The following is a 25,851-nucleotide window of genomic DNA, read 5'->3' as shown; positions in this document are numbered from 1 at the left end:
GTTGGAGCTAAACTCTGCAGGACACCGGCCCTCCAGGACCGAGTTTGGACAGCCCTGTCCTAGATGATAGATCCATTAGCCTTTGTGTTTCAGACAGAAGCCTGCTTACTCACGAGGCTAATATTTTAGTAAGTGTGAAGGCTAGGAATGAAGACTTGATAATACTGGTGTGATGTAATGCACTTCTTTTGTTTTGGCCAGGGACTGAGGCCTTAATCGCAAAAGCTCTGATTACAGACACGCTTAACCTGTCTTCTTATATACAGCATCAGCATTTATCAGTTGCATAATGGGCCAGATCAGAGCATGAACAGCCAGTGCAGGTTATAAAATGAGGATGTTGGACCATGGGAAAAATGCTCGCTTTCCTTTAACTAAATCATGAAAAGACCTTTGGGAAATCTGAATTTGAGTACAGTATAGCGGGCAGTTATTTTCTCTCATATAGCGCTGGGCATGTTGTATTATATTGACAGCTTTATCCGTATAATTACGACAAACGTGCATGTCTGTCTGCCTGTATATGAAATATGGTTTGATTTAGCAGCTCATATTTTTAACTGCTCTACGCTTGGTCCCAAGGCACATAAGGCACTTCCAAACAGCTCTCTCATTCCAGCATGTTTTTGATTTTATGTTGAATAAAAAAAATACACATAAACGGTATTATGACATTCATGCAGCACAACAGAAACAACAATGTGCAACAATGTGAATTTAATCAGTGCAATACACAAAGTTGAGCAGATTTCTTGACTTTTCACATGTTATTGAGGATCCCATCAGGCGGTTCTCAGCTCTCATTAATGTTTGTGGTGCTGCCAAAGACATCCTCCAGAAAGAGCGAGCAGTTGATGGTTTTAACTGCAGGGTCTGCAGCTTTTTCTCTCCAGTCTGTGTCAAACTGAAAACAACAGCATGACAGGGTTTGAGAAACAGATCACAGGATCCTGGAGCGCATATGTTTAGCTGGCACTCTCATTTCATGTCTTTGCAAATTAAGGTGAACCGAGACATAGATTTATCAGACCGGCTTGACTTTAGCACATGGTAAATGTCTTGTACTTGCTATTTAAAAATGTATGACAAATGTTTAATGACTTTGCGTGCTTCAGTAAATCAGACACGTAATCATCTTTTAAAAAGAATTGCTGCAGATAAGATTTTTTTATTGCTCAATATGTTAAGGTGACCAGATTTCTCAAATGAAAACTGGGAACATTTCTATTTCAGCAGTCTATATATCATTGAAATATCCAATGTTAATATCTATGAATTTAATAGATTCATAGAATGAATATCAGTTTTGTGTGTTATGAACATGGTAAATGTAGAACTGCGATGAAATATGGAATATCATACTCTGACGTACTACCAGAAATTAGTGTAGTCATCAACACAAACTTATGAACTGTAAAAACTGTTCAGAGTAACTCATAGCACACTCATTTTCCTTAAACTAATGTTTATCGACGGACAATGATATTAGCAATGATATTAATGTTAACTAAACCTAAAATGATTACAAATCTTTTTGTTAATTCAATAGAGCTGACATGAAATAAAAATACTAGATGAAAATTTAAACTGAAGTACAAAAATTACTAAAACTTAAAAATAAATTAAAGCTATATAGACATCTTAAAAAACAAAATTGAATTAAAAATGACAAGCACATAACAAAATGACTAAAATGAAAAATAAAACTGAAAATACAAAGCTGAAGCTAATTCAAAATATGAAAAAATTACTATAATAGTATACTATAATACTATGAATAAATACTATAATACAAGTCATATTAAAATAACACTGGATATCAGTGCATATTGGCCACCAAAGGTAAAAAAAAATGTGTTCCTGGAAATCAGGGGCATCTGGTTACCCTGTCACAGATGTACCATATAGTAAGTATACATACTTTTTATGCACAAGGCTTCATGTGGTTTTTATGAAACATGGCTCTAGTCACTAGACAAGACGGATTAGACAGACCGATCGATCCTTACAGTTTCAGTGTGGTCTTGTTCTACTTTCTTTCATACTAAGAAGTATTTGATAAGTGCAGGGTAATTCACCATTGTAATGGCTGCGAGGGCCACAGGAAATGGCTGGAAACTGGCTAATTTAACAGTCAATAAACACTGTGAAATGAGCTATGAGAAATGAGTGAGCAAAGCAAAAAACAGAATCACACAGCCTGGCTTGCTTCTCATGGATCCATCTTGGAATCTCTATGGTCCTACAATCCCTAAATACACAGAAAAGACAGCAGTGAGAAACCATACAGACAAAACGACCGCTGTCTCCCCCTGCTGTTAGTTAAGACCAAGCAGAACTGGAAGGCTTCTCATTGCGAGTCAGTGAGCAGATGGTTCTGCTTAGGCTCCAAGGAGGCATGCTAAATTACTGCGCTGTAATAAAATCTCCACTTCAGAGTAGTTGTTGAGTGGGTTTTTCCCAAGGCTGATTTACTTGAGATGAGGCTTGGAGGTGCTCAAAGCTTGTGGGGCCCAAAGGTTACCAGGGCCTGGACCCTGACACAAACACTCTCATGTACATGTGACAAGAATCACGTCTCAAAGTAGGTGTTTGATGACAGAACAAATGGACTATTTTTTTTGATTGTCATCATTGCATCCAGACCGCTTTCAAACTCACCTTCACGGTGACATCTGGAGGCACAGCAGGGGCCGGGTTTTCTCTCCAGTTGATACCGGATAGGAAGGCATGATAGTCAATCTTCTCAGACTCGTCTTGAAACCTGGATGTGAACATGAGAGATGCAGAAACTAAGGATGCGCTGTGGTGAAATGTTTCTTGGATAATAAGTTGTGCTCTGTTGACCTTACTTTTCGAGGAGGGCTCGTAGTAGGTCATCAGACAGCGGCAGTCGGACGGCCTTCAAGATGATCTGTGCCTCTTTAGAAGAGAGGTGTCCAGATCTACGGCACCATTTGAGTAGACAGAAATGAGACAAAAAGAAAAATGAGCAACTCACGTCAGCGCATTCTGTTATAAATATAGAAATAAAATAAATGAAGAATTTAATATATATGTATATAATCTGTAAGATTTATTATGTTTTTGAAAGAAGTCTCTTTCAAGTGTCTATTTAAAAAAAGTATTTACTTGAATTACAGTTAACAATTTTGCAACATTACAAATGTCGTTACTGTCACTTTTAAACAATGTAATACATCCGGGCTGAATAAAAGTATTAATTTCTTAAAAAAAACCGTATTACTGACACCAAACTTTTGAATGGTACATATTATAAAATACATTAGAAAATAATCGATTCAGAAATGATTGTCATTTACAGTTTTCTTATGGAATTCATGACGGACAGCTGCAGACATTCCAGGTTCATTATTTTCAGAACATCATAAATAACTAAACTTTCCACAGGGCCACATAAACAGGACAAGCATGTTGACCTGTCGGCATTCTTCCTCATCTATTTCCCCTGCCTGCAACATGCCACAGGTCTTCATCTGTTTCCAATGCTTCACTTGAACCGCTGGAACTAATCGCACCCCTTCAATTTAAAGCAGATTGATGGTTATTCTACTTCACCGTGATTGTTAGTGGTTCACATCAGTGCCTGCGTGACTCTGAATAGCTGAAATAGGGTATCCTTAAGGAACAGTGGGGAATGATTTTGTGGTTCTGTACGAATATATATTTATGTCGAATACAATATTATGAAGTAAAATGTATAGTAAACAGTGGCAAAATGTTTGATATTATTTTGTTTCCTTTGCTAAGATGAAGTGAATGCACAAAAATGTATTTTGAATCTAAACATAAGCAGCAAATTCTAAATGTGAAATTTATAACACTACTCACAAAAAGAATCATAAGAATAAATATTTTAAATATTTGTCTATATTGACAGCCTTATGTGCACAATTAATTACATAAAAATATATAACATATCTCAAAATATATAATATAAAATACAAGAAAATCTATTTGAAAAAGTTTGATTTGAGACTTGAGAAAGTGAAAGATGATTAAATGGTGGAAACCCTGCTCAAGTGCTACCTGTGCCGGTCCTCATGTGTGAAAGCTCAAATCATATCTGTGAACTTCTCAAAGTTTTTCTTCTTTAGCTGATCTTGAACCACGGCAAGCATGAGGTCCAAGTCCACCTCTGACTGTTCCCGCACTGAGTAAGTGCGACCCAGCGTTATGATCTCGTGTTCAGACAAATGAATGTCCATTTCTGCCAACAGAGTCCTGTAAAGAACACAGCCATTTACTGAATGCTTGTGCACGGTCAAAATAGACAGTGTATTGGGTACTTTTACTGCTTTTATTTGACAATATGTTTTTATTAGTGTTGTAGTCAAGACCACCTAATCCGAGACCAAGTCGAGACCAAGACAAGACCAAGGCAGGGCGAGACCGAGTCAAGACCAAGACCTGACCAGCACTACTCCGATTCATCTGAAAGATCTACATTTACTTGAGAAATGTCTTATTTTTAATCATTAAATACAATTAGAAGAATTAGACACTATATAGAGCGTTTACCAATCAAATAAAATCACTAAAAATAAAATTCATCCTTGCAGTGCAGTGGCGGCACAGAAAGTGCATCTGATGAATTGGTATAATTACAAATGCATAAGTAATGTTGAGAATAATGTTTTAAAAATAACATTTTATTGAATATTTGTATAAAAGCAATATCAAATTTGTGAAAACTGCTCTTGTGATATTGCTTGATTATATCATATGTTATAATATAAAAATACAGATCTCATACAAGCACCTTTTTTGCAACAATTTCTTGAATTTTGTGGGTATTTGTATGAATTTTGGTAATATTTTTGACACAATCCTTCATTAATTTCTGACCCTGTGTAACAGTATCAGTGGTTCTCAGCCAGGGGGCCTCAAGATTACTTAAAATTATTTAAAATAAGACAAAGCAAACATTAAAATAAACTAAAACAACTAAAATTTAAGATATACATTTTTCTAGTCATGCTAAGCTCTAAAATATTTTGGGTGAGTGTAGGGGGCCTTTACATATTGTTGTGGACAATAGGGGGACTTGAAGTCCAAAATTTTGAGATCCACTGGTGTAAATCAAATTATTTATTATTGTTAGTTATTTAATCATTTATTGATTGCAGTTAAAGCAGGAAGTTTTACATCTAGTCTCATTATGTTTACAAATAAATCAGACAACGCACTGGCAATTTAGTGATATCCACACAGTTGTGGTCTTGATCAGTCTTGAAACAAAATCAGAGTCCTTTTAGTCTGAGACCAAGACAAGACCGAGTACAAATGCGGTTGAGACCGGTCTTGAGTACTACAACACTAGTTTTTATGACACAACAGTGATGTGTATGTTAGGAATTATAGTTTAGTACAGTTACACACAATGTGTTATGTACCTTTTATTTGTGTATTTTTGGCCGGCTCCTTACCTGAATGACTCATATGGAATGAAGCCAATGCTGCTTGGGTCACTCATAGTGAAGAACTGTTTTACTTTCTTCTTCTCTTCCTCACTGATGGATTTTACTTTGCTAATAATGGTGTTAATATTGGCCTTAAGGAACTAAGTAATTGAGAAACATAGGTGAAGGGATTTCAATGAAGTTTCTGTGTAAAACAGTTTTAATCAAAACAGAAGAGACTATGGGCCCTATCATACACCCGGTTCCAGGCGCAACGGCAGTGTTTTCTGCTAGTTTCAGCCCGACGCAGTTGTCATTTTCACGTCATGCACCACGTTATTTAAATAGCAAATGCATTTGCGCCCATTTGTGCGACCATGGGCGTGCTGGTCTGAAAACGAGGTGTGTTCAGGCACACTGGTAGCGCATTGCTATTTTGAGGCAACTGAAATAGAATGCGCCATTGACCAACAAAAAATTGGTCTAAAGTCTGGCGCAATGTTTTTTTCTTTTTATTTAAAGAGCGCGTTAGTAATATGCGCCTATAGGTGGGTGCACAACGCGCGTACACTTCGCTTATTACACACACAGCGATGCGCAGCAGCACACAGACATTTTTAAAAATTAAATTCCGCCGTGTAAATAGCGAACCTGCCATGGCGCCAACTGGCTTTTAAAGGGTATGGGAGATGAGACTCTGATTGATTTATGGCACGTTACGCCCAAAACACACCCATTACTCATTAAGAGAATAGGGACTACACTTTTAGACCATGCGCCGGGTGCGCCGACCATTTATCCGGTCCTTAAACTAGCAAAAGTCGATTCAGACATGCCCTAAGCGCAATTGCGCTGCGCGCTTTAGACCATGCGCTTAGATCGTTAAAATAAGGCCCTATATGATTTTTGTGTGTTACCTCATCTGCATGCTGCTCCAGGTAGTCGAATGTAAATTCATCAGCATCCAACAGCTGGAAGGGCTGATTGTTCAGATCCAGCCGAGCTCCCACATACAAATCCTGAGCTGTGAAATACTCGGACACCTCACTCTTATACAGCTCCTGTCCTGGCTTCTTCACTCGACCTCTCTTTAAAAACTTGCCCCCAATCACACCTTAAACACAAGAACAATGAAATAACAAGGCAGAATCTTAATTATGTTTTTTTCCTGATCTGTTTTTAAAGGAACAGGACGGCAGTACCTGAGTTTCTCTGAGGAGGTTCAAAGACTGCTATGGTGTCGCCACTGAGGTAGACGTATATGATAAAAACACGTTCCTTGTCGATAGGACTGTCTGTCAGCATTTTTGCCACAAATCTCAACACATTGCTCACCAGACCTTGCCTAAATTTGAGAAAAAAGCTTCATTTATCATCTGGCTGAAGAATGTTTTGTTACAATAGACAGGAATCAATAGAATAAAAATTTGACCATTGGTTGGACATTTTAAAATCAAACTAATCATGTAGATGCATCATGTTTTTGCTTAGACTTTGAAAGTTGTTTGAGCTTATTAGTTGTCCTAGTTTAAAAAGTGTATTTATTTGTTCTATACATCATTTGTATACAGAATAAAACATCAAAACAATCCACTAGAGTTTGAGGATTTTATTTTTAAAATGGTTAAGAGATAGTTCACCCAAACCTAAAAATTCTGTCATTATTTACTCAATCTCATGTCATTCTCAACCTGTATGACTTTCTTTCTTCGTCAGAATACAAAAAAAAAAAAATACTTTTTGAAGAATAATTTTGGCTAACACTGTTACAAACAGTTTTGGTTAACACTGACTTCTATTGTATGAAAAAAGCACACATTTCTCAAAATATCTTCTATGTTCCATAAAAGAAAGTTATACTGATTCGGAACAACATGAGGGTGAGTAAATGATGACAGAGTTTCCATTTTTGGGTGAACTATCTCTTTAAAAAAGTGCTTGTACAGCTCTTGTTTATGGTATGTATACCATGAATGTTTAATGTGTTGTTAAATGCTGTTTGATTTCACAAAATGTCTTAAATGTAAAAGTCATCACTCTGAGGCTCACTATAGGGGTCTGGCCGATTATTGGCGCTGATATTAAGCTTTATTATGGTTATCGTATCGGTCATTTTCAAAACCGATTTGCCGATAAAACAATTTAAAAGCATTTAAAGAAACTTTTTGTGAGAGCCCTTGTTATTCTTAATTTTGACATTAATTTTCATGTTTACACCAGACTTATATATCTGTTATCGGTCTACTTGATCTGTAATAATCGGTATCGGCATCAGCCCTGAAAAACAAATATCGGTCGACCCCTAGTTCACTATGTCAGAGAATAGTGCAACCGAGAATGCATAGAGGGCGTCGAACACCACTGGTTAATTACACAGTGAATTCATGTATCTTAAAATGTATTATTTGTGCGTTGTCACATGCTAGACAATTACAAATGAAAACAGAAATGTATGAAACATACTTTAAAGGGTTAATTCACCCCAAAATGAAAATCCTGTCATTAATTACTCACCCTCATGTCGTTCAAAACCCATAAGACCTTTGTTCATCTTCAGAACACAAATTAAGATATTTTTGATGAAATCTGAGAGCTCTCTGACCCTCCCATAGACAGCAACGCATCTGAAATGTTCCCAGACAGAAACGTAGTTAGAACATCGGTAAAACAGTCCATGTGACATCAGTGGCTCAACTTCAATTTTGCGAAGCTATGAGAATACTTTTTGTGCTCTAAGAAAACAAAAATAACACAATTTATTTAACAATTATTCTCCCCCGAGTTACGTCTTCTGCCATTTTGGAGAGTACCCAAGAACGTAATCGGCGTTGTTTACGTTAGGGGGGAAAGCGCGCACATGAACGTAATCTGCGTAATCAGCGTTGTTTACACTTAGGGTAAAGCGTGCGTATACATTGTGATACTCTCCAAAATAGCGGAAGACAGTAACTCGGGGGAGACGAATTAACCTCTTAACCTCTGAGAAATTATTAAGTGCTTCATCAGAGCATGTGTCAACCTGGCTCCATTAGGCTCATGTGTAACTAATGCTATGATCTTTTCAGTCGACATAACGCCGCAGCAGACAGATGCACGCGCATCCGTATTGCGTTTCCACTGGCATGGAACTCGTGTGTTCTCATGTCCGGACTTTTGAAGATAAAGAGGCCAGGCTGGTCATTGCTCATATCTGCTGTCCAAAAACTGAGTCACCTTGAGGTGTCAATCAGTTCTGCTCCTTTAGTCTTCTGCTGTTCAGTGCGTGTTATTCTGACAGTTATTCACAGAGATGAAAGCACACTAGAAAGCATTAGTGTCTCATAGAGATGTGGGATTTACGACAGGAAGACTTTGAAAATAATGAACAGCTTGTCAGACCACATAGATGCAGTGTGTGCTGAGAATGAGCGGTTGGGGTATGTAAATTTTCAGTTCACAACAAAAAGCAGTAGAGCATACGATTGCACATGCTGTGGAGAGTGTTTGTTTGTAGCAAACAAAATAAATATGAGTTCATTACATTGTTCTAAAGCAGGGGTGTCCAAACTCAGTCCTGGAGGGCCACTGAGATTATTATAGTCCAGGGCTGTCCAAACTCGGTCCTGGAGCGCCGGTGTCCAGCAGAGTTTAGCTCCAACCCTAATTAAACACACCTGAACAAGCTAATCAAGCTCTTACTAGGCAGAGAACCTTCCAGTCAGGTGTGTTGAGGCAAGTTGGAGCTAACCTCTGCAGGACAGTGGCCCTCCAGGACCGAGTTTGGACACCCCTGTTCTAAAGTCACAGGTGAAACTCAATACTGACATCATGTGGTCATTAATAGTGGTGCCAAACCCCTCCCTCTAAATTTTTCAAAACCACCTAATAATAAAAATAATCCATTCTCCTATTCTATTTTATACTATAAAAATGCTATAAAATAATGATATAAAAATAAATAATAATAATAAAAATGCTATTTATATACTCTTTTGCCTGTAAAAAAGTAAATTGTTAATTTACACAAAGCTATTTACCACAAATCATGAAATATGACATATTAATCAAAATGAATGTTAGGCCACTATCATCTATAAAAGCATAAATACTACTCCTTTCCCTTGAGTCATGACATAACTCACCAATACCATATTTAGAGCGATAATACTCTTTAGTGAAGTTGTCGCAGTCACATATTATCACCCTTCGACCCCACACATTAATGACGCCTCCAATGGTCAGGTCACAGTCTTTATAGAATTCTTCTTCTACTGCTCCAGTCTGTAAAATGTTAAGGAGACATTGACATTCTAGTCAGTTAAAACTAAAACAACTGGCTACTAATTAAACTAATTAAAAATTGTATTTATAAAAATAAACTTTTTAGTCAGTGCTTACTTTGAGGCTATCCAAAATGTAGCGACCTCCTTGTCCGACTGGTCCAAATACATTGAGGACTGTGCGGTCTGTTATTTCTCCAGGCTGATGTTTGGGAATAGGAGCGTGCTGTTTGACAGAATCAAGAGCTAAATTGTAATTTCTCATAACTTGAAGGACGAGTGAAATTAGCTAATGGGTTCATAATTATTTTCTCATTGGGGGATTCCCGCAAAAACTTTTTAGATGACATTTAGTGAAAGGCAACAGATTGAGTGACAAGACTACATAACAACAGAAAAAAACCCTGAACAAATTCTTCTTCCTTCATAATGAATTTGGACTGCAAAACAAGCAGGGAGCAAACTGAAAAGTGCTTTAGGGAAGTTGGATGTTCTTTCAGCCCTGTCAGTCTGGATAAAAGCTTGGCATGGAGGATGGAGAAATTTGTCCAAGCAAAAGAGGAAAGAGGAACTGATAACCACTTTATCTTGTCTAAAGGTGGAACAAACTGGATTGAACAATAACCTATGTATGCATCTACTATATCCATGTAAAGTGCTTTGAGTGCCCAGAAAAGCACTATATAAATGTAAGGATTTATTATTATTATTATTATTATTATTTTTATAACCATTTAATTTCAGATTTTTCAAACACACTCATTGAAATCATCACCTCTGCATTTATTTGATCAAAATACAGTAAAAACAGTAATATTGTGAAATATTATAAGAATATAAAACAACTATTTTATATTTTAATATATTTTAAAATGTAATTTATTTCTGTGATGGCAAAGCTGAATTTAGTGCTCAAGAATGGATGTGTTAATACATTATGTATATGTTAATTAATTAATTAATGTTTTGCAGTTCTGTTTTTTTTACAAACCTTGGGAAGCTTGCCCCTGTGCAGAAATTTAGGGACAGTGTCTCGACCAGAGTTTGGAAGGACTAATTCGTAAATTTCCATTGTGTCATCTGCCAGGTAGTAATGCAAGATCAGCTCTCTGGGGTCTCCAAACATGCTCTCAGTATCATCCCAGTAGCAGGAGAAGCGCAGGACTTTGCGGTCATGTTCCAAAAACTGCTTCAGGGTATCACTTCTTTCATATGGCCGCAGCGGCTTCATGTTCTCCTCCATCTGTGAGAGAGAAAGAAACAGTATAATATTAAAGTATTGATATTGCTATTTATACACATGGTGCTTTCTTATCTCTTGTCGATGGGTGGTATAGGGATCTGCTGGCATGGAAGAAGGGGGGTTTAGGCGCACCCCCATTTTCATCAAGACGTTGCGTGTGAAGGGGTCACAGTCTGTAATCATAAAGGTTCTGGAATAGAATACTATTTCCTGATTGATGTTAAAATGGTGCACATTGTAGAAGCAATCATCTTTAGGAGCTGGGAGAGGAATGCGGTGCCTCCGAATCAGGGTTCCTACATAGGAGGAGACCAGCTGCATTTAAACAGTCATTGTCATTATTTAGGATGCTATACATTTGATTTTAATAGTTTACCCTGTGGGATTCCACTGTTTTTGAGTTCTGGCTCCACTACTTGTATGGTGTCATCCTCCAGATAGAAGTAAATCTTGCACTTTTGCACTCTATATATTTTTCCCTTCTCTGAGGTAGTTTCCTGGAAATAAGCATCAAAACACAGGACCTTCAGGTAAGAAAATAGTGAGGAAAATGAATATACTTTGCACAGCACTAGGTAAAAAAAAAAAGGTATATTATGTTCCCTTAGAATAATGACCAACCTGTTTGTCAAAAGCAACCCATGCCGGAGCATCACTGCCCTCTCCCTTTGGAAAAAGTGAATACTTGGGTCTTGCGCTCTGCCCCAGGAGAAGTTCTCCTCCAGCGCCCGGCTTCTCTGCCCCAACCATCATGGCTACTCCATTTGAATAATCAAAATGCTGAGATTTGTGAAATTTGTCTTTTCCAATCTGGAAAATAATGGATAGAAAATAAAATGGACACTAAAATGTTTTCATAGTTTTGTTATGACAGCATTTCTATCAATTTAACTTGCTCTGTCGTTTCTACTCCATGTTATGTGTTTTTTGGTTTCTTCATCAGTAATTAGTAGTTGAAAAATAGAATGAACTTCACTGCAGGTTGTGAATTTGGCACCACTTTCAACATTTTAGTCAATAGTGACTAACTAACTAACTAACTAAACAGTATAGTATATATATTCTACACACACACACACACTTTAATTATTTTCAGTTTAAGTAAATATGAGCAAACTGCTCCAGATAGTAACACAGCAAGCAATACTTAAACAGCTCTTTTTCACAGAAAGCTATTTTCCCTCAACACAGACAAAACATTTATACAAATAATTTTAATATCACTTACATTTCTATTGACTGAGTTTGCAGGCAACATTGGTAACGCCATTATTAGTGGCAAGCAATAATGTAGGATTTTCTCCGTACAGGACACCAGACTACTGGGAACCGGTTGCCAAGGTAACAACTTGTTTGCAAATATCATTGGTAGGCAACGAAAGGCAGATCACGTGACAGAAACTGTTTGCATTAGTCCAATGATACACAAAATAATAATCTTTAAAAAAGCATCATATGACCCCTTTAAGACATTTATCATATTTCAGATATCTCACGAAGTTTTTGTTTTGGCCAGTTTTGAATATCTCTCTGTGTTTCATAACGTATAACATGCATTGATTGACAAATATAAGACGGTCAGAAATAATTAATAAAATATTATTTTAAGATAAAATACTTTTGATGAACATACAGTAGAACCTACTTCCGAATCTCTTCAGCCAAGTTATTATGTTACTGTAAACTGCATGATCTATATGATTATTGACTGGGTGGCCAAATTCTCATAAATGTACTTACCCTGTACAAAAATCTTTTTTTTTTAAAACAGCATTTAAATTGGTCCATGCTTTTGTCTGCAATAAAATATATCAAGATGTTTCTAAACCTTCGTTAAGTTTTTTTTTCCTTGTAAAAAACAAAACAACATGAATAGACCGTAAATAACCAGAAAGACCACCAATAACACAAACATGTTATTGGTGGGCTATTCTGTATATTAAAAATATCCACCACAAAGTAAAGCACTCAAAAAACAATACATGCCTCTGGACAAGTAAATATTAACTACCTCGAATAATGTATTGTCAAAAACAAAATACAAGAAACACTAGTTTATTTTATTTTTTTTTGACATGTGGCCAAGTATGGTGATACTCGGAATTAGTGCTCTGCATTTATCCCATCCTAAGTGCACACACACAGCAGTGAACACACACCCGGAGCAGTGGGCAGCCATTTTTGCTGCGGTGCCCGGGGAGCAGTTGGGGATTCGGTGCCTTGCTCAAGGGCACCTCAGTCGTGGTATTGAAGGTGGGAGAGAGAGCTGTACATTCACTCCCCCCACCTACAATCCCTGCCGGTACGAGACTCAAACCCGCAATCTCTGGATTACAAGTCCGACTCTCTAACCATTAGGCCACGACTTCCCCTTAGTTGTATATGTAGATTAAGGGTAGGCAAAATAATATAAAAAATAACATAAAACCACCACCAATTTTTTTATAAAGTTATTGGCACAATATCTCTCTCTTCATCAGAATGATTAAGCTATGTACAGTTAAAAACAACATTTTAGAGGAATATATTTAGAACAACAGTTCAGCAAACGTCCATTGCACTGACTGCTTCAGACAATACATCAAGTTTCAGTGTTGTATCGCTGCGATACAGAGATAAGGGAGAATATTAATGTGCAAACTACTTATATCAGTGGCAATACAGTAGATCCAGGTTTCATTTAGGATGCCAGGCCCAGCAGAAATCCTCCAACAAATCCACCCGAGATAACAATATTCCTCTTCACAAATTCTGTCGACTGTATAAGAAAAATACACCACTTACAGAATGTAGGATAGAGTAACAACTTTCTAAAGTGTTTTGTGCACACACTAAATAATAATACAAAATGCTTTATAGAATTGTGGGAGCGCAAAATAGCTAGTAGACTGTTATATGAAGTTATGATGAATGTATGAAAGAATACCCACTTCTTCTATAAAGGAATTGAGCTCAGGGGCTGCTTTGTTTGCCTTTTTCTTCAAATGCTTTTTAGCTTTATTGACATCCTTTTCCACTTTCCCCCAGTCAACCTGCACATAGCCACTGTGGTTGGCAATCTGAAATGAGAAAAGTAAGATTTCACTCAAATAGTTCACTCAAAACTGAAAATTTGCTGAAAATTTACTCACCCTCAGGCCATCCAATGAGTTTGAGAAACAATCATTGGAACATATTTGGAGAAATTTAGCATTACATCATTTGTTTAACAATGGATTCTCTGCAGTGAATGGGTGCTGTCAGAATGAGAAGGCAATATTATGGATAGAGGGCTTGTATTTTAGCCAGAAGGATCTGCTTGAAGTTAAAAATGTGAAGTTAAAAGTCGTGTTGTGGATTATTGTGATGTTTTATCAGCTGTTTGAACTCTCATTCTGACGGCAGTCAACAACATAGGATCCATTGGTGAGCAAGTGATGAAATGCTAAATTTCTCCAAGCACATCTAGGCTACATGGATGGCCTGAGAGTGAGTAAACATTTAGCAATTTTTCATTTTTAAGTAAACTATTCCTTTAACAATGGCTATGACATATGATGCAAGCATTTTAATAATCCATACTTGTAGCAAAAGAAATCCCCCTCCAACAGCAGTAGCCACAATTTTTCCAACTCTCTGAAAAAGATAACCAGCACACCTAGATGACAGAGATTTTAAGCAATTAATGCACGTATTATTATGCAGTTATTTCATACATGTAGAATAGAAAATTGAAGTCGACCAATCAAAGACTACAGCACATATGAAATAGCTTAGGTTTCTTAATCTATATTAACACTAACCATCCTGTCACTCCACCCATCATGATTTGTGAAGCCACAGAGTACTTTTCTGCAATGGGTCCTGTACTGTTCCCAAAAACACGACTCCACCATTGATGCCTCCTGGCATAATCTGTGATGTTAACCACCTCATACAATTCATCTTCACTCTCTGCATCTACATCTGAAAACAAAAGTAACTGTTATTATACATGAAGTAATCACAAAGCTTTGATGCAAGTGAAAATACACCTTCATATAATTCATTAGGAGGACGTTTTGCATTGGTAAACAATTGGTATTGAGATTATTCGTGTATATCCACCCAAGAACCAATTGTAGGTCGACAACCTGTTTTACATTATTTTACATTTTAGATTAACCTCTTTATGATCTGAATAAAAAAACAAAGCATGAACCTTTTATTAGGTGTAACACTGATAATAAGGTCACCAACCTCACTATCGCACCTTATACTGAAATATCGAACCTGAGAGCAAGACATTATAGACGATATTTTGAATGTATTCACCGACATGCAGTTACAAAGACATGAATGAGGATTAAAACAGTATGAGGTAATTTCCCGAGATTTAGCACATGATATCTGTACAGTCTGCCGACATAATAATCGATTATTATGCTGCTCTACTACATTGAAAACACTTAGAATCTCATTGCATATAACCTCTATGATTAAAGAAACACGTTGTCAACCAAGACTATTTATTCAAATGTTTGGTTGGCAAATTTATTTACCTTCACCGCGATCCGCCATTTTATGAGGCTCCGTTCACACCGCCGTCCGCCGCAGCTCTACGCAAAATCCTGCGTAATTTACGTGCGATCACTGTCCACTTCTTCTTCTTTGGAATTTTTGGTATTCCGCACCATATCACTGTCCACGGACTCATACGATCGCTTCTATGTGTTATTCACAAAATAGTTTGCAGATTGTTTCAAGTGTTTTAAATATTGTTTACCCACAGTATCAGAGGTCTTTACACATACCGTCTGAACTCTGAAGCTGGCTTAATTTCATATAAGAAACACTAGCTGTATAACAAACATTAATAATAATAATAGTTAAGCAAGGGAGTAAAAAGAAGATAAAGAAAGAATTATTCCTTTCTTTTTTCTTTTTCTTTGCTTAACATTTTGAAAGATGTAGAGATATCTCCAACAACTAGTGTAAAAAAGAAAGAACGAAAGAAAGAAGATATTTGCTCTGATCTGCCTTGTATTACACTTAACCACATATTCCATATTTACCACATAATCTGGAGGAATTAAAATCATACTGACTCATGCAACTCTAACTGTATAATAATTGTAGAAATCAGGCAACGTTTTCCTTACATCCTCTAAAAACCCTAAGTTTTCAAACAGACAGACGCTTGAACCAATCACGCGTTTTATGTTGGTGTTACGTAATCATAATAAATCCAGCTGAGCCAATCGCAGCAGGCGAAGATGCGGAGTAAAGTTGAGGGGTTTGCTATTTACCCTCCCCCTTGAAAGTTTATATGAAAAAAGGATCACAAGACAAGGCCGATCACGTGGTCCACAACCGAAAGCAGCCATTGGCCAAAACCACAGAGAAGGCGTTCTGACGGCGGCGGCGTGGGTTCGCTTGAGTGACACAATTATAACAAGTTTGAACTGGCGACTAGGGGGAAGTTTGAGATATTACTTAATAACAATTTACCGTTGAATCCTGCATTGTTCATTCTGCATGCATTTTGGTGTACCTGCGACTCATTTATGTCGAGGACAATGTGAAAAAGGGGGTGTTCAGAGGAAATTATTTTCCGTCTATTCTTTTTTTTTTGCGTTTAGATCTACGCAAAAAGGTGCTCGGCTTGCGGTGCGTAAATATTTTCGCTGGAGTTTTTTGTCTATGAAATCGTGCGGAGTGTCAGTGCCCGCTGTAGCTCGCGCTGCTGCTGCTGGTGATGGTGGTGATGAGGAAAAGAAAATGGCGGCGGGAAAAGCGAGTGAAACCGAGGAGGACTTTCCGAAGCTTACGCCGCAAGAAAGGGAGCGCTTAGCCAGCGTAGACAGGTCAGTTAAAGCCCCTTTACTTGCACCGATGACCCTCCGTGCATTTTTATGAGCGTTCCCCGCATGTTAAAGCGGTGCAAATGAATGCGGTGCAGGTAAAGTAACACGGAGCCGCCTGTGTTGTCCTCTATTTGCAGCACACTATTTGGATTTCAGAGGCTTCATGAAGATGGCGCCAGAACGAAGGCCTTGCTGTTAAAGGTATGAGTGTATGACACTGATGGAGGTCTGGAGACAGACAGACACATAACTGATAATCATATAACATCACTCTGCAAATATACTCGTGTTGCACAAAAGAAAAAATGCGTTATATTGACGCAGTATGCAATGACACTTAAGGGAGTCTGTATGGACATAAATATATACTTTATTCATCAGCAGCAATACACAGTCAGAATATGTACACAGTGCACAGACAAGCATTGCATTGTACAAAATAATGCAGTGTGCGTTACACTTTTATAATGCTGTAAACAGATATTTATACATTCTATAAAATACACTATATACGCAGTATTAAATTCATATTGTACTATTAATGATATACTTAAACGATATAGTAAAAGTTAGTACATCCAACTTCACTCGCTTACACACAGTATACTGATTTAAAGCAATAAATACTATATAGCAAAACTGCGTGATTGTTTATCGTCGCAAATTTAAACTATACGATCGCCAAGCTCTAATCTGCTAAATGCGATGGAGATATTAGGATATTGTAAATATTGACTTTTCGTTAAACTGTTTTGAGTATCGTGAGTGAAAAGTGCTATACAAATGAAATGCACAATGCATGTCAGTGATGAGGATCTGCTGTTGTTGCTCCCTGCAGTGATTATTTTAAATATTAGTCTGCTTTGAAAGTGATTAAACAGTGTTATATTAGTTTGGGTGCTTGCTTTGTCGAGGTCTTGCGCATGTAAACCGCAGGTAGACTTTGAGAAGAAATGCTATTTTATATGAAGCCATTTTCGCCTATTATGACCTCGTTCACCCATTGTCAGTGCGGCGCTGTAATGAAGAGTTGAGGGTAATGAGGGTGTTGTTTTTATTCGTTTGCAACCATTTGAATATCAGTTAAACAGGCGAAGGTTGTTTGAATGAATTAATGGTCTTAATTATAGAGAAATGTCTTAATAGCTTTTTATTGAGCCACAAGGTGCATCTGTCGTTTGATGATAAATCCTCCCAGTGTATAAGTTTAGCTAGCCGAGCTGTTCATACTCGGTTAGGCCAAAGTTGTGAATTATTGAATTTATTTGCCGACCTTAGACCAGTCTGTAGGCTGTTGTAGTGTTTCAAGATGAACTGGGAAGGTTAAAAGCTCTGATCCCAGTGGTTTGCCCGGCAGTGGCTACATGTTAGTTGGTTAGCATTATGCTAACTCTAACTGCATGTGAGGAGAGTTATTTGAATGCTACTGGGCTCTTTTCAGTCCTATCGCAACATTCACGGTTTCAGTAAAGTAATCAAGCTGCTTACGAGAACTTGTGTGTGGTTTAACATTGCATTTTGCAGATTTGAGTACTTCGTTTGTTATATAGCCAAGCAAGTTGCTAGGTTGCATTTGCAAGCAGCGTTTGTTGCAGTGCTGTATATTTTGTGCCACTTGATTTGTTTTAACTACTTATGTTTTATTTATAATTATGGCTGTTGTTTACAACATAGGGGAAACATTTGTGTTGTAAAAAATTCATTGTCATATTGCAGGACCCTTGAAGTAAACATGAACTGCAGTAAAGTGATAAAGATGATAAAAGTCCATGCACTTAGTTTTTTTTTTTTTTTCAATCCAAAGTGTAGATGTGAGCTTGTAGACAAAACCATACTGTAAGATAATTAGATTAATAGGTTGGAATTATTGTTCATAGACATTTATATTAATTGGCCACAAGAAATGCCGTAAATAATTGATGCATCTTAAAAAATAGTGACTGTTCATACCAAGAACGATAACTATAAAAGTAATAGTTTTAAAAATCATTCTATAGGCCTGATTACACCAAGAAAGATAACTAGACAGCTATATTTGCATCCACACCTATGGACAATAATATTCTGTTTATTATAAGCTCTAGCTATAGTTTTTTCGTCATTAAGTGCTCAAGCTCTTTAAAGTTGGGTGGATTGTGATTGGTTGTCAGTAATTTTTATCGTTCATCAGTTGGGAAAAAAAATACAATCAGAGTGATTCCAAAGCTATCATTCCTCTGTGTCCTTATTGTTATAGCTGTGGTGTGGACTTCGCTATTCTTATATAATCACAACTATTTTTAAACCTTAAAAGTTAGTTATCGTCCTTGTTGTGAATGGCCCTTAATACTTTGAGAATAGGGAAGTCCACACCACAGCTATAATGACAACACAAGAGCAATGTAATTGAGATCACGTTCAGAACGATTATTTCCAGCAGATGAATGCTAAAAACATTGATGGCCTAACAGAATCTAACAGACTTTAAGGAGCTTAAGCATTTAAATTGCAGTTTTTTGCACTTTAATGTGCTGGGTTCTAATAAACAGAACATTATTGTGCATTGGTGCGGATGCTATATAGTTACCGTTATCTTTATGGTTATACTTGGTGTGAAAGGGCGCTAACAGTGGTCATATCTGTGATGTTTCATAAGAAATCTTTTGCAGCAGGTCCATTTCTACAATTCCATGTGGACAGATATGTTTTTTTTCTTCCTTTCTAAATCTTCTTGATTTTTTTCCTAGGAGATATACAGGTGGAATGTTTAATTACCATCTCTGCCATGGGCCAGACATTTTGAGGCTGTGGTGGTTCTGACAAGAATGAGACGATTAATTTAGAAATTGACGTGTGCATTCCTCAATCACTTCGCTCAGTGCTGTTGTGCTGTCTGTCTGCTGCTGTGCAACTCTTCCCACAAGCTAGCCGTGTCTGTCAAAACGTTCAGTGTCCCAGATACAGCCAGCACCTCTTTAAAGACCTTGTGAACGCAGCGGTTAAATGAGCGCTTCATTTTAAGTTTAATTAGAACACGTTATTAATGTGTTTAGCACTGATATTATTGGCTAAAATGTTCTCAAGTTATTTTGGTTTCTAGATATTGTCTTAAAAGAAGATGTTTGTGCAAGATATTTGCAATGTTGTGTTTATTATTTAAATGAACTGAGTTCTCACATAAACAAGCACCGATTATTCAATACGTCAAAGTTTGCATTGGTCAGTCTGAATGTTTAACTTGTATATGTTGCAATTTCATGAATCTGCAGCCCTATTGCATGTTTTATCAATTTAACACACCAAGTGAAATAATTCAAAACACAGACAAGAATACAGAGTAAATATCTCTGTATAAAAATCGTGTTCTGAACTTCTTTTGTCATAGAAAATTACCAGTGCATTTAACTTTTTCTGTGACCTTCAACTCGGTTGACCTTGTAGGTGTTTCAGAGCTTTAAAGCGCCCTGACAGGAGACAAGCAAACAAGACTACTGGTTGGTTATTGGATGCTGCATTAGTATATTTACAATGATGGCTCCTCTTTATGTACTTTAATGTTGCTTTGTCTCCAGCATTCTAACAAAGCAGTTAAAATAAATCTTTAATGGTGCATTAGTAATTCATTTGCCGCATTTAATTTGGAGTTAAGATTGTTAGATGTATTTAAGTAAATGTAACATGTTTTATAAAGCATATAAGTTCAAAAGTATAGGGTTTGCTTTGCATTATGTTTTTGAAAGAAGTCTCTTATTTTCAGCAGGGCTGTGCTTATTTGATGGAAAATACATTTGTTATAATCAATGCTGAAAACAGTTGAGCTCTTCAATGTTTTTGTGGAAACTATAAAACGTTTTTTTTGATGCATAGAAAGTTCAAAACAACAACGTTTATTTAAAATAAGAATATTTTGTGATGTTAAAAATGCCCTTACTGTCACTTTTGATCAATTTAATGTGTCCTTGCTAAATAAAAGTATTAATTTCATTCAAGAAAATTTGACCTCAAACTTTTGAACTGTAGCGTATGGCTGCTGTTTAATTAGGCAACATGTTATATAATGCAGACATTAGGGTACAAAATATTTCATAATGCTTGGTGAGTGCTGAGATACATGGATTATACATGGGTTATATACATTAGAAGTATCAAACGAAGATCTCTTTCCATCATATATCAGCACCTTTGGAGTATCTTATGGTAAATATGACAATGGTAAAAGTTGATTGAAAAATATATGTAACGGTCACAATGGTTTTTTCCTGGAAAATTATTTACCAAGTTCAAGACAAACTGATTGATTTCTCCAAGTGGGCATTCTGACTTGTTTCACATTCACTGTTTGCTTCACAGGCTGTTCGCTGCTATGACGTCTACATCTTAAAAGCTGAAGGGAAAGTGGAGCCAGAGGTGTTTTGCCAGTTAGGTCACTTCAACCTTTTACTGGAAGATTATCCTAAAGGTGAGTTCTGACTTAAGGAATATTTATTTTATTGTCATTAAAAATGTGACAATCAGTCTTAATCTGTTTCTTTTGTTTTCTTCTCAGCATTATCTGCATACCAGAGATACTACAGTTTACAGTCAGACTACTGGAAGGTGAGAGTTGCTTGATTCTTATTGATTGTGCACTTGCACCATTTACACTTGTTGTTAAATCCATTCTGACATGTAGGCTAGACAGTGCTAAATGCAAGTGTTAACAGGGTCCAGTGTGTTTTGGGAATTCATTGTGTTAAGATCACACCCACTTTCAGAGGTGGTCGTGGATGCATGTGGTAACATTGCATTTGTCTAATGCAGTGGTGGCCAATCCAGTTCCTAGAGATCCACCTTCCTGCAAAGTTCAGCTCCACCCTGATCAAACACAACTGAACCAGCCAATTAAAATCCTTAGGGACACTTTATAATCACAGACAGTTGTGTTGAAGCAGGTTTGGAACTGAACTCTGCAGGTAGGTAGATCTCCAGGAACAGGTCTAAAGCATCACAAGGCGCGTTTCCATTACAGATTTGCGCAAAACTTTGACGATATTTTATAAATGTCGATAAAGTATTGCAAAATGATGTCGTTTCCATTAACCAATGTTATGCGACTAAAACGTAACCTTTTGCCTCTCGCGATAAGTCATGGCAACGGATTTTGGTGGGATTTTGACGGATTTTGGCTATATTTATTCAAAGGAGGAGTATGCGTGTATCTTTACAGAAGCATCACTGAGAGCCGCTTCAGAAACGTGTGTGGCGCAGCTGGATTCTGGAATAAACACAAGCATTGTGGCCACAATCAGCTTCAGTGGCCGTGTCAGAGCCACACTGCACCGCAGACGTGTGCAGTGTAAATTGTCTAAGCATTAATGGTAGGAAAGCCCCTTATACTGGAGAGCGGCCACGTATGATGTGTTTCTTGGAGGTTATAGTACATCGAAGAATGATCATATGACTTTTTACATACGCCATGTGACCTGTAAATTCGAAAAAGCCGTTTCCATTGCAGTTTTGCGAATTATTACTTTTTCGCATTGCCTGAAAAACCACCTCATGCGAGCGTAAAAGCTTTTTTGCGATATATGGGCGTTTTTGCGAAATTGACGTGTTTCCATTAGGCGTATTTTCAATTCACAATTTCAATTTGCGCAATTTGAAGGGTAATGGAAACGCGCCTACAGACAATATCAAAAGGTGGTGTAAGTTTAAAACCCTTGTTTTGACGCAATGATTAAAGTCTGCTAAGCAATAATGATACATTAAGAACTAAGCAAATGTACATGCACAAGACTCAATGGACCATTTGCAGTATGGCTACTTGTGTTTGGATCGCCTGTAACAGATGTAATTCCAGGTGTCCATTATTAGTGAAAGCAATTCAGTTTGATGTGTCTGGCTAGGTGTAGCTGTCTGTTAGAGAGTTTTTAAATGTGAAATGAGATACTGTGGGAGTGTCAGTAATGGCCTCTGACAGTTCTGGGTTCCAGACACTGTGCTCTCCTTGAGCAAGAATAATGTTTTTGGCTGTGAAATTTCCATAGCAGAGTAAACTCTCACCGTGTTTTTGACTGCAGATACGGCTGTCGACTATAGAAGTGTCATCTCTCACATATCAGGCGCTAAGCCTCAGCATACGGCTAATAGAAACTGATTTCCAGCACAGATGGACTAAACGTTTTTTGTGAGTTATTAGGTAGTTTCTAACTATAAATAACATTTTTGCATTGGCACTATTTAGTTTGGATGCCTGAATGGAAAATTTGCCAATGGAAACATTTTAGACTGCAGCTGTGGAAGCTGAAGATTTCATATTTTCTGCAAAGCTTATGTAACCCCTCCCCTCCCCCTTTCCCTGTGTAGGATTTATTTTTTTGCTCTGAGAGTGAGGGCATGTTCTAAATTTGTGTCGGTGCTGAAAGGGTTAAAGGGTGCTGTCTCAGCAGTCAGACAGCTGTGTGTGATTTGTGCAGGTGTGATGAGTGGCCCCTGTGCAGTACTGTCAGCCTGTCAGAGTGATGCACCATGCGCTTTGCAGTCAGTGCTTCTCTGGCATTCTTTATTCTGCGCCTGTCCTACTTCACACTGCTGTCCGAGGTCTTGCGAGACAGCCATCCTTTTTAGATTGTAAATAAGTAGCGTGTGCTGTCATGCTGGTCATTGAAAGCTCATGTCATTGTAGACTTCGTGATCACATTTGAATAAAGCCGCATTCATCTAAAATGTGAAACCTGGTTTGCACTTTCAAGACAGTCTTGTCATTTGAGTGCATTGGAATGCATGAACTGATAAAATGTGTACTTTGAATTCAAATATCTGTCACACAAAAATGCTACTATATTACTATATCTACACTATTTTTCCTGTAGTTCTACTCTGGTTAAAATGCAACAGACTGAAATATAAATTGTTATTGACTGAAAGTGATAACAATGAGCGCTTGTCTCTATGAAAAAAGGTGACTGGGGTTTTTATTTGTTTTACCATACGGCCCAGTCCTAGTTTAATTCTTAAATTATTCACTTCGTCAAGTAACCATCTGGTTTCATCATCTAACGAAAGTGCATTTGTGGGGAAGACAAGCCACAGTGACTTTCAGTTTGAGTCATGCTTTGCCTCTGAGCACAGATAAGTGGTTCAGACACGATAATGTTTCATTGATCCATATTGTCTTGCACATTCTGTTATGTAAATATAACCTTTTGTGGTTGCGGGAGGCGAAGACTTTGGCACCTTTTTAGTTTAACACGTGCTCATTAGCCGCAGACGTTTCTGTCCCCTGCTGAGCGCAGATGTGTCAGACCTGCTGTGAGAGTAAACCATCCCTACTCGTACGTACGGTGCCATCCTTTATTAGAAAGTCAATTTGCTGTTTAATTCAACTATGATGAATTGATGAATAGTTCTTTCTCATAATGTTTCTAATTCTCATCTTCTCTTTTTTCCAGAATGCTGCCTTTTTATATGGCCTTGGTTTGGTTTACTTCCATTACAATGCTTTTCACTGGTAAGTACACTTACTATGTGTTCTGTAATGCATTTGTTTTCTCATGCATTCCATCTGGTTTCTTTTTCTTTTCTTTTCTTTTTTATCTGTAACATAACATTGTTGAAATAGCATCCCTAATAGCATTTTTCATGACTTGAAGTGTGATGTTGATGCTTTCTCAGCTTACAGACTAATTAGAAATTCTGTATTTTGTTATCCTCTTGTTTGTCTTTTTTTTTAATTATTTCATTTTTTACATTCAGTCTATAATTTTTTTGTTGCTAAAGTCTGCAGAAAGTATGTGCATTATTTTTTGTCTATTTTCTGTCAATGAATAACAGAAGTGTTATTTTGGAGACTTGTACTTGTGTTAAGTACGGCTGAGCAATTAATTGAATTAAAATCGTTGTTGCAAGATCTGATTAAACCACAAAATGTTGGCAATTAAATATATGGTCTGCATGCACTGTGTGGTTCAAAGTAAAGGGGCTCTTCATTCTCCTTTTGTTTATAGTCTACTAAAATACAAGTGTTTGTGTAAGTGGGCTGTTTTCAGAGTGGCTTTCAGTTTGTACATGATACACAAACTTTGTTTCAGGAGGTGATCTGAGTTTGGTTCACGTCAAAGGGCCCATTGTGATTAACCTACAGCATGATTGTTTGTGTTCCTAGCTCTGTATTTGTGTCTGCATCGTTCTACAAGTATACAGACAAAACGCTAGTTGGCAGTGCTGGCTACAGCAGCAAAGCACAAGCAGAAAACATTGCTGGAGAAGTGGCAACAATGTTGACAAATAGACAGCTACTTTGGTGCAAATGCATTTAATAAACATTGTGAAATTCTCTTTTAAATCTGTTGTTCTTTGATATTGTATATGGATAAACAATGATAATGGACATCACTTGATTCATTCACAGTTTATGACCTTCTCAGTCCTCACTTGTTTCATTAGAAGCTTAAAAATGCAACTCTCAGGCACTAGGAGATTAAATACTGCAAGATGCGATAAAGACATCCATTTGATTTGTGTTCGATGTAGTTTAACTAGGAGTTAAAATTTGTTGTTTGGTCTTAACCAAGTAATAAAACAGGGTCAGATTTGTTTAAAATACGCAATATTTATTACACATGGGTTCTGTACAATATCTGTCTCTCTCAGCGTTCACACAGTGCTTGGGATAATTGGTCACTGTAACACTGAATATATATATCTCTAGTCAGGTTACATCAGATTACATTTAACATTCAAGATCTGCCGAAGACCAATATTGTGTTCAGCTTAGGCCTGTCACGATAACAACTTTTTGTTGTGCGATATATTGCCCCAGAAATAATTGCGATATTATTTGTCATTTTAAAGACCATTTTATGCCACTGAATATATAATCATAATGTAACAGCATAAAAATGCAAGAAGGCCTACACACTTCCATATGACAACAAACTTTTAATTTTTAAGAATATTTAGATCATGGAAAAGTGCAAAGTAGCAAGTAGAAAAATGCAGAAAGATTTTTCCATCTACAGATTTTTCCCTGACCTTTTCTCTGTAAATTAAGGGTGCACACTATTGTTGAAAAACACAATCACTACTTAGCAGTCAGATGTCCGTATGCACAAAGGCACAGATCCCTAAACAAGACCATATCT

General features: G+C 37.1%; 2 protein-coding genes and 1 pseudogene across 2 annotated transcripts in view; 1 reads left to right on the top strand and 2 right to left on the bottom strand.

The window, feature by feature from the left end:
• Positions 1-746: 746 nt before the first annotated feature.
• On the bottom strand, positions 747-12,971 carry LOC107695455 (EF-hand domain-containing family member C2-like; annotated as a pseudogene).
• A 263-nt stretch (positions 12,972-13,234) lies between these two features.
• LOC107695457 (FUN14 domain-containing protein 1-like) lies at positions 13,235-15,556 on the bottom strand. The gene is made up of 5 exons (XM_016495359.1): positions 15,446-15,556; positions 14,708-14,870; positions 14,487-14,562; positions 13,856-13,984; positions 13,235-13,683 (listed from the first exon to the last, which is right to left on the bottom strand). The coding sequence occupies exons 1-5, from the start codon at positions 15,462-15,464 to the stop codon at positions 13,606-13,608; spliced, it is 465 nt and encodes a 154-aa protein (XP_016350845.1). The 5' UTR covers positions 15,465-15,556; the 3' UTR covers positions 13,235-13,605.
• Positions 15,557-16,126: 570 nt separating this feature from the next.
• LOC107695454 (histone demethylase UTY-like) overlaps positions 16,127-25,851 on the top strand; it is a 40,024-nt gene continuing 30,299 nt past the window's right edge. Inside the window, exons 1-5 of the mRNA XM_016495356.1 lie at positions 16,127-16,750; positions 16,888-16,951; positions 21,080-21,188; positions 21,276-21,325; positions 24,160-24,218. Coding sequence (XP_016350842.1) covers positions 16,422-16,750; positions 16,888-16,951; positions 21,080-21,188; positions 21,276-21,325; positions 24,160-24,218 — 611 coding nt within the window. The 5' untranslated portion in view covers positions 16,127-16,421. The remainder of the gene's footprint in view (positions 16,751-16,887; positions 16,952-21,079; positions 21,189-21,275; positions 21,326-24,159; positions 24,219-25,851) is intronic.

This window comes from Sinocyclocheilus anshuiensis, unplaced genomic scaffold (assembly GCF_001515605.1).
Source record: "Sinocyclocheilus anshuiensis isolate Anshui unplaced genomic scaffold, SAMN03320099.WGS_v1.1 scaffold562, whole genome shotgun sequence".
In the NCBI taxonomy this organism is placed as follows: Eukaryota; Metazoa; Chordata; class Actinopteri; order Cypriniformes; family Cyprinidae; genus Sinocyclocheilus; species Sinocyclocheilus anshuiensis.
This window is presented reverse-complemented; position numbering and strand designations above follow the sequence as displayed.

Excerpts from the sequence above, each read along its gene's own strand:
- LOC107695457 (XM_016495359.1), bottom strand. Across the intron at positions 14,563-14,707 it reads ATGGGTGGAGTGACAGGATG|GTGTGCTGGTTATCTTTTTC; the intron begins GTTAGTGTTAAT and ends TCTGTCATCTAG. Across the intron at positions 13,684-13,855 it reads TCAATTCCTTTATAGAAGAA|TCGACAGAATTTGTGAAGAG; the intron begins GTGGGTATTCTT and ends TTTCTTATACAG.